Source organism: Erpetoichthys calabaricus, chromosome 18 (genome assembly GCF_900747795.2).
Source record: "Erpetoichthys calabaricus chromosome 18, fErpCal1.3, whole genome shotgun sequence".
Taxonomy (NCBI): Eukaryota; Metazoa; Chordata; class Cladistia; order Polypteriformes; family Polypteridae; genus Erpetoichthys; species Erpetoichthys calabaricus.
Window position 1 is genome coordinate 79,000,755 of NC_041411.2, and position 19,551 is coordinate 79,020,305.

A 19,551-nucleotide genomic window follows, 5' to 3' on the forward strand; every position below is an offset into this window, starting at 1 on the left:
GAGCCACCGTCCCATCCCACCCCCCATTGACCAAGCCCGCCCCCCCCCAACCAAACGACAGCAGAGACTTTCTGTGAGGTGACTTCGGGTCCCCCCCCCCCTTATGAATATGCGAGGAAGCACCCACTCCTGTGATAAAACACAATGAGCCTCTCAGCTGTAAAACACAGACGATAAATAAATTGGTTTTGAAAGAATCACCTCGACGACCTTAGACGTGTGCTGTAAAATCAGCCGGCGTGAGCTGCCCTCTTGGATTAATGAGGCTGAGGGTGGAGAGCTGGCGAGGAATGAAATTCCTTTTGTCAGTTTGTTCTGTAAATGTATTCACTATAAAGTTTGCCATCAGTATTCTAGAAAGCCCCACACTCATTTTGGGCATTTTGTGACCAGCGTGATTGCACACGACGTATCTCGAAAGACCGACGGGGTGAAAGGAGTGATGGGACGAGTTAAATGGGATATTGACACGGTAGGGAAATGACGAGTGGGACACACAGATGACAGAAAGATGTGGTTAATAGGCATAAATGTACACTGGAAGGTAAAAGTTTTAAAACACCCCCAGTTTTGTAATTGAAATTGTTGGAATTGTGCTCGACTTCAGAACAGGCATTGGAGTAGCCACAAATGTTTCAGCAAAAGTTATTTTACGAGGCAACTGAAATGGGAAACTGATTCTTGTGGAAGTACGGCTGTGGATTATTCATTGTTAAATAAAGTTACACGTTGTCGGTCAGTGGGCCTGCCTCGGTTTTTTTTTCATCGTGTTTTCATCTCGGTGTTCCTTACAGTATTATTCCTGATGTTGTTGCAAAGTCATCCAGTTCAACACGTGACTGTACAGTACTCGGTGGCGTAAACCTTTCATTTGAATGCAACCAGATCCCTTTGAATATTACCATTATTCTTATAATTATCTTTGTAGTGGAGCCTTAACGTTAGTATCCACAAACTGTAAAAAGTGCCTTCACAAGTACCGGTCTGCGACTCAGGGGGCTGTAAAATCATGACGTAACACAGAGGACCACATACAGTCTGTATCAGTTAAAGATTTATTCATACAAAAATGCTCTGTGGAGCTCAAAAGGCAAAAAAAAAGGAATCATCTGAAAAGGCGAAGGCAATCCAAAGCGAACAAAATCCCAAATATAAAATCAAAAGTCAAAAAACAGAGCACAGGTTCAGAAATTGAAGTAATCAGAAGGCACGTGAAGTGACAGTGTAAGGGCCAAATCCTTTAGATGAATATTAATAGTAAATTTACATAAGATTCAATTAGTGAGGACTTGAAAAAATGTATCTTTAACATGAGTAATGGAAGATTCTCTTCCACCTAAGCTAAAGGTAACACTGGTCTACAAAAAAATATTTATTGTTTGCTTCTAGGAACGTCAGAGCAGCTCTGTATTAAGTTTTTTATACTGATTTCATATATGAAATCGGAATTAAGCTAGCACGTCAAGTTTTTAAAATACACATCATTGACGTTTTGACACTTTTGAATATCAATATAATAAATGAACACGATATCTGGAGTCTCACCAAAATTGTGTTTATTCTGAAAACAAACCAGAAGACGATACCAGAGACACGTTAAAGTATATTTATGTCAATTTACCTCAATATAAAAGTGAGGTCAGCGTGCCCAAAAATGATGGAGGCCCTCGTTTTTGCACTCGTACTGCACATCCATCTCTCTTTGCAAGAACCAACAGTAGTCACCCATCACGCTCGGAGTGAATTTTTCCCGATATCAGTTTTCCATCACCTTTGTATCTCGATGAAATCTTTCCCCATCTGCTCATCTCTGACATCGCTTAGATTTGGTGGAAAACAGTCGAGATGAGAAGATAGATAGATAGATAGATAGATAGATAGATAGATAGATAGATAGATAGATAGATAGATAGATAGATAGATAGATAGATAGATAGATAGATACTTTATTAATCCCAAGGGGAAATTCACATACTCCAGCAGCACCTTACTGATACAAAAAACAATATTAAATTAAAGAGTGATAACAATGCAGGTATACAGACAGACAATAACTTTGTATAATGTTAACGTTTACCCCCCCCCGAGTGGAATTGAAGAGTCGCATAGTGTGGGGGAGGAACGATCTCCTCAGTCTGTCAGTGGAGCAGGATGGTGACAGCTGTCTGTCGCTGAAGTTGCTCCTCTGTCTGGAGATGATCCTGTTCAGTGGCTCCAGTGGATTCTCCATGATTGACAGGAGTCTGCTCAGCGCCCGTCGCTCTGCCACGGATGTCAAACTGTCCAGCTCCGTGCCTACAATAGAGCCTGCCTTCCTCACCAGTTTGTCCAGGCGTGAGGCATCTTTCTTCTTAATGCTGCCTCCCCAGCACACCACCGCGTAGAAGAGGGCGCTCGCCACAACCGTCTGATAGAACATCTGCAGCATCTTATTGCAGATGTTGAAGGACGCCAGTCTTCTAAGGAAGTATAGTCGGCTGTCCTCTCTTACACAGAGCATCAGTATTGGCAGTCCAGTCTAATTTATCATCCAGCTGCACTCCCAGGTATTTATAGGTCTGTACCCTCTGCACACAGTCACCTCTGATGATCACGGGGTCCATGAGGGGCCTGGTCCTCCTAAAATCCACCACCAGCTCCTTGGTTTTGCTGATGTTCAGGTGTAGGTGGTTTGAGTCGCACCATTTAACAAAGTCCTTGATTAGGTTCCTATACTCCTCCTCCTGCCCACTCCTGATGCAGCCCATGATAGCAGTGTCGTCAGCGAACTTTTGCACGTGGCAGGACTCCGAGTTGTGTTGGAAGTCCGATGTATATAGGCTGAACAGGACCGGAGAAAGTACAGTCCCTTGTGGCACTTCCGTGTTGCTGACCACAATGTCAGACGTGCAGTTCCCAAGACGCACGTACTGAGGTCTGTCTTTAAGATAGTCCACGATCCATGCCACCAGGTATGAATCTACTCCCATCTCTGTATGAATGTAAAAAATGCGTCTTCAAGTGACATTCTGGCTCCCGTAAGCTGATATACTTTCAGCAGGTTCTCCACAAGCTCAGTATAATTCTCTGCTCTGTGACGGTCAAGAAAATTCTGGACAACCCGCACGAATGAGGGTGCTGATTCAGTGGGCTTCAGTTTCCTTTTGAACTCCTCGTCCAGCATCACTTCACGGATTTCAGGTCCAACAAAAACACCTTAATTCATTTTGGCTTCACTTTTCTCGAGACCAAACTTATTTCTTAAATGCTGAAACGCATCGCCTTTACTGTCCAGTCACCCTAGTTGTCCAAGACCTGGAACATCATAACTAGAAAAAGAGACTTGCTGGACAAAAACGTTTTTCAGATTTGGAGTCAGCAACTGAAATTTGTTAAAGTACAGATGAAAGAATCCCAGTAGCAAAATGCTTGTTGACCAGTGTAATGGGATGCTCTTAATGTTAGCTCAGACGGCTAGAGAGAAACATGAACTGTTAGTCATTAAGGGCTTCGAGTTTTCTGACTCATAACGTAATGCCGTTTGTCAAGAGTTTCCAAGTAGTCTGACATCGTTCCAGTAATAGTATGACTCTTATGTACTGTATGTATGTGCGGAAATGAGATGACGTATAGAAACCTTAAGACATGTTCAACTTTAAACTTAAATGTAACCAAGATACTTAATCCTCAAGCGGAATACCGTAGAGCAGGGGTGTCGAACTCCGGGCCTGGTGGTTTTCATTCTAACCCTTTATCTATTCATGATCAGTTTTCACTGCTAATTAACTTCTTTTCCATTCATTTTAATGGCCCTCTTTTTAAGGATTCAGTCCTCTGAATTGATTTGTTTCTTCATTAAATGGCAGCTAAACAGAAATGAGATGTGAAACGAGCCAACGGATGACCAGCTAAACTGGGATTTCAAACTCCAACCAGTCTCTTAATGAGAAGCCGATTTATTCTTGCTGGTAATTAAACCCGTTATTTAATTCCACAGCTTGTTGCTGCTCTCATTCTGCCACAGCAGACATTTCCAAAACTGTTGATTTTTTTTTTTTTTTTTTTTTTCTCGGACCACCGTCAAAATGTTTTGGTGACCTGAGAGATCAACCTTACTGAGACCTTCACCTTTCTTTATGTTCAGATATTGTGTGATGGGCACAGGTGAGCTGGTCATGTGGCAGCTTGTTTTGTGCCTCATTATTGTTCGGCTGCTAAATAAGGAGGTTCTCCCTGGGTAGAGTTTGCATGTTCTCCCCATGTCTGCGTGGGTTTCCTCCGGGCGCTCCGGTTTCCTCCCACAGTCCAAAGACATTCAAGTTAGATGCATTGGTGATTCTACAGTGCATCTGGAAAGTATTCCCAGCACATCACATTTTCCACCTTTTGTTATGTTACAGCCTTATTCCAAAATGGATTAAATTCATTTTTTTCCTCAGAATTCTATACACAACACCCCATAATGACAATGTGAAAAAAGTTTACTTGAGATTTTTGCAAATTTATTAAAAATAAAGAAATTGAGAAAGCACACGTACATAAGTATTCACAGCCTTTGTCATGAAGCTCAAAATTGAGCTCAGGTGCATCCTGTTTCCCCTGATCATCCTTGAGATGTTTCTGCAGCTTCATTGGAGTCCACCTGTGGTAAATTCAGTTGACTGGACATGATTTGGAAAGGCACACACCTGTCTATAGAAGGTCCCACAGTTGACAGTTCATGTCAGAGCACAAACCAAGCATGAAGTCAAAGGAATTGTCTGTAGACCTCCAAGACAGGATTGTCTCGAGGCACAAATCTGGGGAAGGTTACAGAAAAATTTCTGCTGCTTTGAAGGTCCCAATGAGCACAGTGGCCTCCATCATCCATAAGTGGAAGAAGTTCAAAACCACCAGGACTCTTCCTAGAGCTGACCGGCCATCTAAACTGAGGGATTGGGGGAGAAGGGCCTTAGTCAGGGAGGTGACCAAGAACTCGATGGTCACTCTGTCAGAGCTCCAGTGGTCCTCTGTGGAGAGAGGAGAACCTTCCAGAAGGACAACCATCTCTGCAGCAACCCACCAATCAGGCCTGTATGGTAGAGTGGCCAGACAGAAACCACTCCTTAGTAAAAGGCACATGGCAGCCCACCTGGAGTTTGCCAAAAGGCACCTGAAGGGCTCTCAGAACATGAGAAAGAAAATTCTCTGGTCTGATGACACAAAGATTGAACTCTTTGGTGTGAATGCCAGGCGTCACGTTTGGAGGAAACCAGGCACCGCTCATCACCAGGCCAATACCATCCCTACAGTGAAGCATGGTGGTGGCAGCATCATGCTGTGGGGATGTTTTTCAGAGGCAGGGACTGGGAGACTAGTCAGGATAAAGGGAAAGATGACTGCAGCAATGTACAGAGACATCCTGGATGAAAACCTGCTCCAGAGCGCTCTTGACCCCAGACTGGGGCGACGGTTCATCTTTCAGCAGGACAACGACCCTAAGCACACAGCCAAGATATCAAAGGAGTGGCTTCAGGACAACTCTGTGAATGTCCTTGAGTGGCCCAGCCAGAGCTCAGACTTGAATCCGATTGAACATCTCTGGAGAGATCTTAAAATGGCTGTGCACCGACGCTTCCCATCCAACCTGATGGAGCTTGAGAGGTGCTGCAAAGAGGAATGGGCGAAACTGGCCAAGGATAGGTGTGCCAAGCTTGTGGCATCATATTCAACAAGACTTGAGGCTGGAATTGCTGCCAAAGGTGCATCGACAAAGTATTGAGCAAAGGCTGTGAATACTTATGGACATGGGATTTCTCAGTTTTTTTATTTTTAATAAATTTGCAAAACCCTCAAGTAAACTTTTTTCACGTTGTCATTATGGGGTGTTGTGTGTAGAATTCTGAGGAAAAAAATGAATTTAATCCATTTTGGAATAAGGCTGTGACATAACAAAATGTGGAAACAGTGATGCGCTGTGAATACTTTCTGGATGCACTGTAAATTGTCCCAAGTGTGTGCTTGGTGTGTATGTGTGTGCCCTGCGGTGGGCTGGCACCCTGCTCAGGGTTTGTTTCCTGCCTTGCGCCCTGTGCTGGCTGGGATTGGCTCCAGCAGACCCCCGTGACCCTGTAGTTAGGATATAGCGGGTTGGATAATGGATGGATGGAAGCTAAATAAGGAAAAAGAGATAACTAAGGGGTCTGAGTCGAGTTAATTAAATCTAAGGCAAAAGAAGTGAATTAGCAGTAAAAACTGGTCACTAATGAAGAAGATGGTTAGAATGAATACCTGCAGCCACTGCGGCCATCCAGGACCAGAGATCGACACCCGTACCGTAGACAAAGTGTTTCTCTTTATCCCTTTTTTTGTGTGTATTGTCCACTTTTTAACCTATTTTTGTGTGAATCGTTTACTTTGAATTTCACTAAAATCTTCATAACTTTTTCTCATGTCCTACTCTGGGGTTGGACAAATTCTTATCCTGGTCAGACTATTTGTGCATTTCCCCAGGATTGATTCTGAGACAGGCATAGATCACGACGGTAGGAAGATCAGATCAGATTTACTGAAGACACGTCCTGGTCTCCTGCTGATAGTTTTACGCCCTCTTTGTGGTTCTCATTCACCAGATCGGGCAGCGAGAGGGAGGACTGGTACCACACCCTGTGCCGGGCCGTCGCCGACTACACTGGAGGACAGCACATCATCTCCGGCTCAGAGGTACACTTCGTCCCATGTGGTTTAATCAAATGTCTTCCTTTGTAGTCCTTTCCGGGTGTTTTAGTGGTAGAATCAGTCGTAGTTGCAGTGATGTGCTATCCTGGGTTTTATCTTTGGCTCAAGTGTTTTGTATCTTTTTTGTTTATTAGTTTATTTTCTTTGATGTGTTTTGTTTTTTGTTTGTGAATTTTATTGTTTTTCAGTATCACCGTGTTGTTTAATGTTAATTATGTACAAGGGTAAGTCCATGATTGTATGTAACCATTTTGTTTGGGTTGGCTGTACAGCTTTTTCCCTGCACACACATATTGAAACCTCGTGTGTCTGTGGCCACGGTGGTACAGATCCGATTTTGATCAGTCAGCTTCTCTTGTTGTTTTGTAGGAGTAAACATGGCCACTCCTCTCTCCATTTACACCAAGGTAGAGTAGCGAGTAGTGATCCACTTTTTTAGGGGCTGAAGGTGTCCCAGAAGAAGGCTTTCTGTACACTGTGGAGACAGTACTATACCACAACAGATGGAATGAGAAGTTCAGAAATTGGTGGGACAAGTGTTAAGAACAAAGAAGGTGTGGGACACCCGTCCGTGTCCACTCTCAACGACAACATCGGGCAAGTCCATAGCAGGATTCTAATGAACAAGCGAGGATTTCGGCCCCTGGTACACTTTCATCCCATAAAAAAGCTTATCACTGCTTGCTGCTCTTCTTTGGTGCAGGCGGTGAACGGATCGGCTATGTCTACTCTTAGAAAACAACAAGAGAAACTCGCTGATTGAGGTCAAAACTTTACCACGGTGAGGACAGACACCCCATGTCTTCACATATGTACGTGAGGAAAACTGTACAGCCGACCCACACAAAATGATCAAAACAGATATACATCATTATTAACTGTTATACCACAACAGAATGTTAACAGATGGAATGAGAAGTTGAAAAATTTGTGGGAAAAGTGTAATGCACAAAGAAGGTGTGGGACACCCGTCCACTATCATTGATAATGTCGAGCAATTCCATACCATGATTCTAAGCAACCAGTGAGGATGTCCTTCATCCCATAAAAAAGCTTATCACTGCTTGCTGCTCTTCTTTGGTGCAGACGGTGAACAGATCGGCCAGGTCTACTTCTAGAAAACAACCAGATCAAGCTCAAAAACCTTACCACGGTGAGCACAGACACACCATGTCTTTACATCTATGTGGGGAAAGCTGTACATCCGACCCAAACAAAATGATCAAAATAAATACACATCATTATTAACTGTTATACCACAACAGAGTGTTAACAGATAGAATGAGAAGTTCAAAAATGGTGGGACAAGTGTTAAGAACAAAGAAGGTGTGGGACACCCGTCCAAGTCCACTATCAGTGATAACGTTGAGCAATTCCATATCATGATTCTAAGCAACCAGTGAGGATGTCCTTCATCCCATAAAAAAGCTTATCACTGTTTGCCACTCTTCTTTGGTGCAGACGGAGAGCAGATTGGCCATGTCTGCTCCTAGAAAACAACCAGAGAAACTCACTGATCAAAGTGGTGTCTCTACGCCTGTGACACAGGCACACCATGTGTCCACACGCACGTGGAGAAAGCTGTAGAGCCGACCCAAACACAATGATCAAAACAAATCCATATAATTATTAACTGTTATACCACAACAGAATGTTTACAGATGGATTGAGAAGTTCAAAATTTGGGGGAAAAGTGTAATGCACAAAGAAGGTGTGGGACACCCGTCCATGTCCACTATCAGCGATAACGTTGAGCAATTCCATACAATGATTCTAAGCAATCAGTGAGGATGTCCTTCATTCCATAAAAAAAGCTTATGACTGCTTGCTGCTCTTCTATGGTGCAGACGGTGAACAGATCGGCCATGTCTACTTCTAGATAACAACCAGATCGAACTCAAAAACTTTACCACGGTGAGCACAGACACACCATGTCTTTACGTGGGGAAAGCTGTACAGCCGACCCAAACAACAACAACAACAACAACATTTATTTATATAGCACATTTTCATACAAAAAGTAGCTCAAAGTGCTTTACATAATGAAGAAAAGAAGAATAAAAGACAAATAAGAAATTAAAATAAGACAACCTTAGTTAACATAAAAAGGAGTAAGGTCCGATGGCCAGGGTGGACAGAAAAAACAAAAAAAAACTCCAGAAGGCTGGAGAAAAAAATAAAATCTGTAGGGGTTCCAGGCCACGAGACCGCCCAGTCCCCTTTGGGCATTCTACCTAACATAAATGAAATAGTCCTCTTTGTAGTTAGGGTTCTCACGGAGTCACTTGATGCTGATGGTTATACAGACTTCTGGCTTTTAATCCATCCATCATTGTTGGAACATCATGGTGCTTTGGGTAGATGGTGGTGGCGCCACCAACAGGACACCGGAAAAGGAAACAGAAGAGAGAGTAGGGGTTAGTACAAATTTTGAATGAATAGTTATTATAATGAATTGGATATACAGAGTGTCAGGATTAAATTACAGTGAAGTTATGAGAAGGCCATGTTAAAGTAATGTGTTTTCAGTAGTTTTTTAAAGTGCTCCACTGTATTAGCCTGGCGAATTCCTACTGGCAGGCTATTCCAGATTTTAGGTGCATAACAGCAGAAGGCCGCCTCACCACTTCTTTTAAGTTTTGCTCTTGGAATTCTAAGGAGACACTCAGTTGAGGATCTGAGGTTGCGATTTGGAATATAAGGTGTCAGACATTCCGATATATAAGACGGGGCGAGATTATTTAAAGCTTTATAAACCATAAGCAGAATTTTAAAGTCAATTCTGAATGACACAGGTAACCAGTGTAGTGACATCAAAACTGGAGAAATGTGTTCGGATTTTCTTTTCCTGGTAAGGATTCTAGCAGCTGCATTCTGCACTAACTGCAAACGATTGATGTCTTTTTTGGGTGGTCCTGAGAGGAGTGCATTACAGTAATCTAGCCGACTAAAGACAAACAACATGATAAAAACAAATACATATCATTATTAACTGTTACACCACAACAGAATGGTTACAGATGGATTGAGAAGTTCAGAATTTGTGGGAAAAGTGTAATGCACAAAGAAGGTGTGGGACACCCATCCACGTCCACTATCAGTGATAACGTCGAGCAATTCCATATCATAATTCTAAGCAACCAGTTAGGATGTCCTTCATTCCATTAAAAAGCTTATCACTGCTTGCTGCTCTTCTATGGTGCAGACAGTGAACAGATCGGCCATGTCTACTTCTAGAAAACAACCAGATCGAGCTCAAAAACCTTACAACGGTGAGCACAGACACCCCATGCTTTTACGTGTACGTGAGGAAAGCTGTACAGCCGACCCAAACAACATGATCAAAACAAATACATATCATTATTAACTGTTACACCACAACAGAGTGTTAACAGATGGAATGAGAAGTTCAAAAATGGTGGGACAAGTGTTAAGAACAAAGAAGGTGTGGGACACCCGTCCACGTCCACTATCAGTGATAACGTTGAGCAATTCCATATCATGATTCTAAGCAACCAGTGAGGATGTCCTTCATCCCATAAAAAAGCTTCTCACTGCTTGCTGCTCTTCTTTGGTGCAGATGGAGAGCAGATTGGCCATGTCTGCTCCTAGAAAATAACCAGAGTTATTGATCAAAGGGGTGTCTCTACGCCTGTGACACAGGCACACCATGTGTCCACACGTACATGGAGAAAGCTGTAGAGCTGACCAATACAGAATGATCAACCAAAATGCATATAATCATTAACTTACCCTTGTATTTACTAGTCTTTTCTTCTGTTTTTTATGTTGGAGCCTAGGGGGGTGGCACCCCCTGATACTGCAACTGGGGAACCGTTTAAAAGCCAGCAATCTATGAAAGAAAGCTAACTTTTCTTTGCATTGACTCTTGTTATGATAGTTACATTTTTTTGTGCGTCTCTTTGAGGTTAAACATAAAGGTTTTTCCTCACTTCTAGGGTTTTTATACCCAAGGACTTCAAATCTGATATAGTGAGTTTTAGGGTTGTTAAATTATTTTTCTGTCTTTTCTGACGCCATTTTTGTTTTTTTTACGGGTGCCACCATTTTGTGCCTTCATTGTCATGATGTGGTGGCCCATTGTTAAGGGGTGTGGTCTCAGAGGTCGTGACCCGTGACTCACTAGTGCAACGGTATAAAGGTCAGCACAATGCACTTTCTCACCATCTGAGGTTACTGATAAAACCCGAGGGTTAGCGAGTGCATTTCTTTGTTTGATCTTAGGCTTCGACTGTTTAGAACACAGTTCGGTTTCGGTTTGGGCTTAGGTGAATGATAGGACAGATCTCTGATTTTAAATTTTGGCTTGGAGTACGTTTCATCTTCTGGTCTCACACCTACCCTCCTGCTTCCTGGTTCTTTCTAGGCAAGACAGCCCTTTTCTCTGGATATTTCCATTACTAGTGGATTCTTTGGTTTATGGACATTCTGGCTGTCGTTTAAGGTACTGATTTTTTAGATTCTAGACTTAGTTTTTTGTAAGCCTTTTGGTGTGCCTCTTGACATCTAGCTTATCAGTTTTGTTTTTACATTTGGAGTTTCTCATTTTTTGTTAATAAATCTAAATCTTGTTTTCGTTTTGCTTTTGTTTTTTGGTGGGCCAGATACTTTTTGTTTTCCTCTTACACTTTTCCTCTCTCCCTTTATGACTTTAAAGAATTTGAACCCTTTTTATTTAGGCCTATGCAGGCCGGAACACTGCTTCTTGAGTTTGGGGCCCAGCTGATTTGGGTAGTGGAGGCCTACACTTTTGGTTTGTTTTGTCATTCTGGGGTTTTGAGTGTTGTTTGATGTGAAAAACATGAATTTCAATGATTTTAGAGTAAGGCTGCAACATAGCAAAATGTGAAAAGGTGAAGGGGTCTGAATAATTTGTGATGTAATGCTGGCCTGCACATCTCAGAAAACAGAATGGGAGTAGGCAGGAGTGTTGAAGTCCTTGTTAGGCTGATAGCAGCTTACAAGACTAGCAGGTGCTGCAAGTGTTTGCATACATTTTTTAACATATCAAGGTTAAGTGATTTGAACTCACAGAGTCCGAGATAGGATTTACACCGGTAATACTGTGGTTTGAAATGCAGTGTCCATAATTCATTGCTTTTTGTCATGTGTTTCAAATGGTTCCTCTTGGTAGAGTTCTCTATGACTCTGCTTTCTCCTTTTGTATTCTGTAATGTGTAGCCTTTGTCAGAAAGTCTCAAATCCCATAGACTCGCCACTGTTTCTAAGGTATTGTACTCTGACACTAGGAGTCGCTGTTGCCCCGTGTAACTCACAGACAATACGTCCAGACACCAGGTAATAGTACCAGAAATAATTTTAATTTCTTCAATAATGTGCACAAAGCACCTCCACCTCCACAATACACAATAAATCACAATAATCAATACAATCAATCCTCTTGTCCTCCCAGCAGCTCTGTCACGCTCCCTCCCAACTCCGGCTCAGCTTGCTGGGTTTCCCAGAGTCCTTTAAATAGTCCTTGACCCGGAAGTGCTCATGTCCTTCAGTCCACGTGTTTCCACATCACTTCCGGGTCAGATAAAGATTTATATTTTTCTTCAGCCCGGAAGTATTTCTTCCATCCCCGTGACTTGGGAGTACTTCCTGGTTATACGGGAAATAAAAATCCCCTTGTCTTCCTGCAGCGTCCCACAGTGGCCCGCAGGGTCCCCAGCAGGGCTGTGAAACCGAACTCCATCTCCCATGGTGCCCTGCGGGAATCCTGGGCACTTCTATGATGCAGGGGAGACGCCATCTAGCGGCCTGGATGTGTCGGCCGGGATGAGATGACGGCCGTCCATCACAGCGCTTTATAACTTCTCCCCACCTTCCCTTCTACATCTATAATCTAAGGCGATTACATAGAGCAGGGGTCGGCAACATTTTAGCGGCATTGTGCCGAACCTCTGTTACAATGTTATTCCGCATGCCAACATAATTCCACCAATTTTGTTATATATAGTACCAAAATTGGTCCGGTTATAACCGGATCTTATATTATTTATTGTTTATTTATTATGCCGCGTGCCAACATAATTCTACCAATTTTGTTATATATAGTACCAAAATTGGTCCGGTTATTACCAGATCTTATATTATTTATTGTGTTTTATTATGCCGCGTGCCAACATAATTCCACCAATTTTGTTATATATAGTACCAAAATTGGTCCGGTTATAACCGGATCTTATATTATTTATTGTTTATTTATTATGCCGCGTGCCAACATAATTCTACCAATTTTGTTATATATAGTACCAAAATTGGTCCGGTTATAACCGGATCTTATATTATTTATTGCTCATTCAATATTTTAAAATACATAGTCTCATATGTGAAAAGAATGTTTTGTCAAATTTTTGTATAACTACATTCGGTGGCTTTATTTTTGGTTCTGATTATTTGACTAAAATAAGCAGTTTGTTACGTAAAGCCAGAAACAGCCCTTTGTATAGCTTCACTTGTCTCATCAGAGTCTTTAAACGTGGACTGATGTTTGGTTTGGTAATGTCTTTGTACACTTGACGTATGACACACACGACACTTTCACAGCATAACGCACACACAGCTCGGTCCTTTTGTTTGTTCAAATTTATATTCATTCGTCCAAGAGTCTTGAAAAGAGTGAACATCAAGTTTTTGTCTTTTATGAGTCATTTTAGTGCAGTATATCCCTATATATATAAAATTCAATGTCTGTCTGTTGGTCTGTCTGCTTTTAATGAGAGAACTACTTAACAGATTTAGATCGGGTTTTTTTCTAGAATTTGCTTGAACATTCCGGTTGATTTTACGACTTCTCTCATTGCGCTAAGTATCAGAGTTCACTTGCGGTACCGATTAATTTGAGCAAATCCAAGAGACACACAGTGGGCTGATGGGAAGGGAGCGGGACCCTCCTCACCCACCTGCCAGCCTCATACCTTACCTTACCAGTGTACCTTACCTCTGCTTAGCTAGCAAACGAGAGAACTTCTTAACGGGTTTAGATCGTTTTTTTTCTAGAATTTGCTTGAACATTCCAGTTGATTTTGCGACTTCTCTCATTGCGCTAAGAATCAGAGTGTAGGAGTGATACATTCATGCTAATCTGAAACAGAGGCTGTGGGCCAAGGGGAGGGGGAAGCGTGACGTTAGGAGTGGGGAGCCAGGCAGGCCCCTCCCTACTGTCCTGTTTCACTAATACATGGGCGGAGCCAAGGGGGACGGCTGGTTACTTAATAATAACAAGTGATTTGTTTTAACGTCCCGCGGCCTGCACTGAACACACAGTTTCTCTTTACACGTGAGACGCATGTGCAAAACGTAGGTGGGGATGTGGAGCGCAAACGCATTCGCTGTAATTAAAAATATAATTTTTTACTATATTTCAGTTCTGTCGGTGTGCCATTGAAAATCATTCCACGTGACACGTTTGGCATGCATGCCGTTGGTTGCCGACCCCTGACATAGAGTAAAAGATAAGCAGGAGTTAAGTTACAACTTTAAATAATGTATTATTGATAATATTCATAAAATAATAACAATCAGCAAAGTACATTTGAATATTGGCAACCACACAACCTGATAAATGCTGATGTGGAGTTTCAGGTAACACACAGACTTGTAAGTTACTTAAAATGTCTCAAGTTAAATCGTCATTTTTAGTCAGCTTTCTTCAGGACGGGTCGCATGCCTTTCTCAATAAGGCTGCCGAGTTGTGCTTCTCAGTGTGGTCTTCGTTTCAGTCAATGGTGTGTGAGATGCTCCTCCATCATGACGGTGAGAAAGAGAGAGAGAGGGAGGGGTAAAACGAGAACATTTATACATTCGGCCAATAGGGCGTCATGGAACAGAATGGCTTCTGATTCCAAACCAAACAGCCGACTTTAGGCCAATAGAATTCTGGTGCAACACATCCCCCAGTTAACTGGCCCCCAAAAACCATTTGTTGAGTGAAGCCTGCCAGTTAGGTAGTTTGGCTTTCCTGCAGAGAATCACTGGTGTTAGGCATTTCCCTTAACCGTGCCATAAAATTCACTTCTTGACTCAGTCCTAAAGACTCTTAGATTAAACGTGAAAGCATTTCAATGAAATAAAACACTAATATTACATTTGCTTTAAAGACATACAAAACTTACTGTATATACAACATTTCACACCACAACAGTACAGCAGTCGTCTTTTTGCAACTCTCACTGTCCTTGAAACAATTCCATTTCTACCATTTTTCCAGCCTCTAGGTATTTGCCAGTAGTAAGAATCAGGAAGATTCTGGAATATTAAAGGACAAAATTCTCTGGTAAAACGGCTCACACCTTCTTGTATCTTGTCATTGTCCAGGGCAGAGATAAGCTGTGGATGGGACTGGGCGAGAAGCCTCCAGCACTGGTCCCCGTGTCCCACGTGATGATGTGCATGAACTGCACCTCCGATTTCACTCTCACAATCCGGCGTCACCACTGTCATGCCTGCGGAAAGGTATGTTGTCAGTACTTTGGGAAAGTGTCCGGTCGGTCTCATGGCTCATTTGATAAACCTGTAAAGCTGTAAGGTGGTGGCTGTGCATACGCCTTGAAGAGTACAGTGGCAAGAAAGATCATTGGAATCCTTTAGAAATATTGACAATTATCTATAAATTTGTATTGAAATATGGTCTGATCGTCATCTAAGTTACAAACACAGTCTGTTTTAACTAATAACATACAAATTATTGTATTGTTCTTGTACACATTGAACACATCATTCAAACATTCACAATGTAGGTTGGAAAAAGTCTGTGAAGCCCCCAGTTGGGTAACTGGAGTCAGAAGTTAGCAAAGCTGGAGATCAACCAATGACACGAGACTGGGGGTGTGGTTTAGAGATATTTTGACCAATAAAAGGCTCAAACAAAATCTGCTGACGTGAAGCATGCCTTGCAAAACAAAAATCTCAGAAGATCTTCCATCATCAATTATTGATTTGCATAACACTGGAAAGGGTCGTTTCAAAGAGTTTAGATTTCCGTACGTCCACCTGTAGACAAACTGTATACGAATGGAGCAGTGACGTGCGGTGAGGTTCATTGCTGGTGAGGCACTGACTCCTTCTTGTCTGATTTGCAAATATATGAACCCAAAAGAGTAGCTTATTCACTGACTGCAGGCTTCTTGGTAAATTCTTCATGTCACAATATCCCATGTCCAAGAGCGACGTTTGGAGGTGGCAAGTGGGGTGACCGCCCCGGGCCCCCGCCTTTGAGGTCTGTGTGTTCCGTTTGAGTGGATTTGTCAAATTATATTCTCCAGTGTATATATATTTCTGAGATGTTTCTAAGAGGAACCCATTTAAAATCCTTCTTCACGGTCAAATTCCATACAGGTATGTCTTTGGAAACATCCCATAGTCCACCTTCATCGCCTGAAAAGGGTCGCCAGTATAATCCCTTCCTAAAATAGGTATAGCCCATTAGTTGCTGGGTTGGCTTCTGTTTTGACTTGGGAACAACTGATGGCTGGTCGCTTAGGACTCATTCGTGTCCAGAGAGCCTACCATCGTTTCTTAGTCGAGTCTTTGGTTCAGTTTGCTACAGTAGGCCTCATGTCACAATATCCCATGTTCAAGAGCGGCATTTGGGGGTGGCAAGTGGGAAGTTGTTGAAGCAGTGCAGTAAGAGTTTAGTAGTGCAAATTGCAGCTACGTTTGATTACTGGTTTAGTCGTATCGCCATGAGTGGAAGAGATCATGGCCACACAGCCAGTCTTTTCGGGTGCTCCACTCTGTTTGGAAAGAGCGAGTTGTCTTTTGTCCCTCAGTTTGAAGCAAAACTTTTAGCTCCAGCGTTGGTCTGCCATTATTTATCGCTTCCTGTTTTGACTGAAAGTCCAGTATTGAGAAATTTTTAAGCTTAGATATACAGTATAATCTTCCATTTTGGCAGTCAGTTGGAACAAAAAATAAAAATAAACGGAGCGCTGTAGTGCACTTGACTTTCTGATGTTGCTAATTTATCAGCGCCTCTGCATAGAACAGCGTTTCTTAACCTTTAAGTATTTGCGACTTGAGTTTTCATAACAGTTTTAATTGCACCCCCCTAACGTTTTTTTGAAAGGAGCCCACTAATACCAATTTGTTCTTTTTTAATTAATGATATATCATAGATGCATATTTTATTATACCTACTGTGACAATAGGGGCACTGTCGACCCCTTGAACCCTCAGACCAAACATCAGACACCAGATAAAAGTCCAATTATTATTTATTTTATAATAATAATGTGCACCAAGCACCCGCCACTCCACTATACTCATATACAATAAATCACTAATCAATACAATAATCACAATCCTCCACTCCCAGACGTGTTGCCACCCTTCCACCCAGCTCAGCGCACTCGTCTGGGGTTTCTCCTAGTCTTTTATAGTCCATGACCCGGAAGTGCTCCTGAACCCCTGTCCATGTGATTTCTTAGCACTTCCGGGTCGGATAAAAACCACTCTTTCTTCATCCCGGGAAGCATGTCGTTCCTTTTATCCGTGTGACCAGGATGCACTTCCAGGTTATAGGGCACATAGTATTCCCTGAGCCTCCCTACAGTGTCTCCTGGTGGTCCCCATGGTATCCAGCAGGGCTGGTTGTAAAAACTACAAGGTCCATGAGGCCCTGCTGGAATTCGGGGAACTTCCATGCTGCCGAGAGGGCTCCATCTGACGGCTTTGAGGTGTTGGCTGGAATATATGGCCGGCCATCCCTCACACTACTTAACTTTTATCAACATTTATCTAACTCTATATTTATTTTTCTAGTATCAGAATGTAGTTTAAGTTAATTTGTTTTGGTTTCAATAGATGAATTTTTCATATTTTCGATTCTTGTTTTCTTTTTTTCACATCTTCGCGCCCCCGTTTTTGTTACTAGGGGAGGCCTGCCCCACAGTTTGAGAACCGCTGGCATAGAAGAACAGCAATGAGCACCTGTTGGGCTCACATGCGCCCCCTTCAGGCCTGCACGGTACTGTCTGCCTCACTCACCTTGTGCCTTTTCACTGCGATGAGCATCACTAAATATGTCGCACACATTCCTTAAAGATATTAGTCAGACTGTGGAAAGTCAGTGTATAATAAAGGTGTCTGCAAACCTTATATTGGCGACATACAGAGAGACAGGGACAGGCACGCAGCAATTGCAGCCATCAACCCCGTTAGTGTGTGAGGGACAGCGCAGTCCCAGGTGAGGCTCGGTGAGTCCTGGATTTCCATATCATATAAAGGGATTAGATAGATAGATAGATAGTGTAGTTGGCAGGATTAGATAGATAGATAGATAGATAGATAGATAGATAGATAGATAGATAGATAGATAGATAGATAGATAGATAGATAGATAGTGTAGTTGGCAGGATTAGATAGATAGATAGATAGATAGATAGATAGATAGATAGATAGATAGATAGATAGATAGATAGATAGATAGATAGATAGATAGTGTAGTTGGCAGGATAAGATAGATAGATAGATAGATAGATAGATAGATAGATAGATAGATAGATAGATAGATAGATAGATAGATAGATAGATAGATAGATAGTGTAGTTGGCAGGATAAGATAGATAGATAGATAGTGTAGTTGGCAGGATTAGATAGATAGATAGATAGATAGATAGATAGATAGATAGATAGATAGATAGATAGATAGATAGATAGATAGATAGATAGATAGATAGATAGATAGATAGATAGATAGATAGATAGATAGATAGATAGATAGTGTAGTTGGCAGGATAAGATAGATAGATAGATAGATAGATAGATAGATAGATAGATAGATAGATAGATAGATAGATAGATAGATAGATAGATAGATAGATAGATAGATAGATAGATAGATAGATAGATCTATCTATTGCAGCCATCAACCCCATCAGTGTGTGAGGGACAGCGCAGTCCCAGGTGAGGCTCGACGCGTTTCTCCGATGTATTTGAACAGGAAATGCACCAATTCAGCGATTTTGACTATAAAAATGATCAGAATTATTGGAATCACACAGAAAATAAATTTATAGCACAGAGCAGTGGACCCATTTATTTAATGTTATCACTATTAGTTTTTTTTTTACTTTTTATAATGACAGGTGAGGCATCTGCCTCCCCTGACCGCACGTCCCTGGAATGGAGATGATTTAATACTGTGGCTGCTCTCTGTAGAAGCAGACATGGCCAAGATGACTAGAAAAGCATAACGTGGAAGGCTCAATGAGGTAAAAATGAACTCACGAGTAACAGCTAAAGACTTGAAGGAATCAATAAAACCAGCAAACCTCTCTGTTCATGCATCCACCATACACTAAACACAGAACGGGCATGGTGTCTATGGCAGGACACGAAGGAGGAAGCTGCTGCTCTCCAAAAAAAAAACAACAACACAGAGCATCTCGACTCTCCATGATGCTTTGTATAAAAGAATCTGCTAAGTAAATAAATGTGCATGCATACGTAGATTGAAATTTATTTGTCCCAATGGGGAAATTTAGCTTTTACAGAAGCTCAAGTTAAGCATAATGACACCTTTTATTGGCTAAAAGATTACAATATGCAAGCTTTCAATGCAACATTACATGAATTACATCATTACCTTACATCATTTTACTTAACTTCTCACTACATCCATAATGGCTAACACGGTACTGAAGCTCAAGAAATATTCTGATGAACCAACAACAAAACAAACCCCCTCAAATACACACAAAGAACTTCAGACTTGGCAAATGATGAGAGAGCAGTAACTGCAAGGCACTATAATTAAAGACGCCTCGCCGTATGTATGAATCCAGGACAGGGGGTTTCTTTTAAATGACTGAAACATACCAAGGG

At 41.9% G+C, this 19,551-nt stretch overlaps 1 protein-coding gene across 2 annotated transcripts in view; it reads left to right on the forward strand.

Annotated features, from left to right (window-relative positions):
* LOC127526206 (FYVE, RhoGEF and PH domain-containing protein 5-like) overlaps window positions 1-19,551 on the forward strand; it is a 189,316-nt gene that overhangs the window by 156,643 nt on the left and 13,122 nt on the right. Inside the window, exons 15-17 of one of the 2 annotated variants that reach the window (XM_051920996.1) lie at window positions 6,591-6,681; window positions 11,084-11,161; window positions 15,043-15,180. In XM_051920996.1, the coding sequence (XP_051776956.1) occupies window positions 6,591-6,681; window positions 11,084-11,161; window positions 15,043-15,180 (307 nt within the window). The remainder of the gene's footprint in view (window positions 1-6,590; window positions 6,682-11,083; window positions 11,162-15,042; window positions 15,181-19,551) is intronic. The other variant, XM_051920998.1, reaches the window with a different exon arrangement.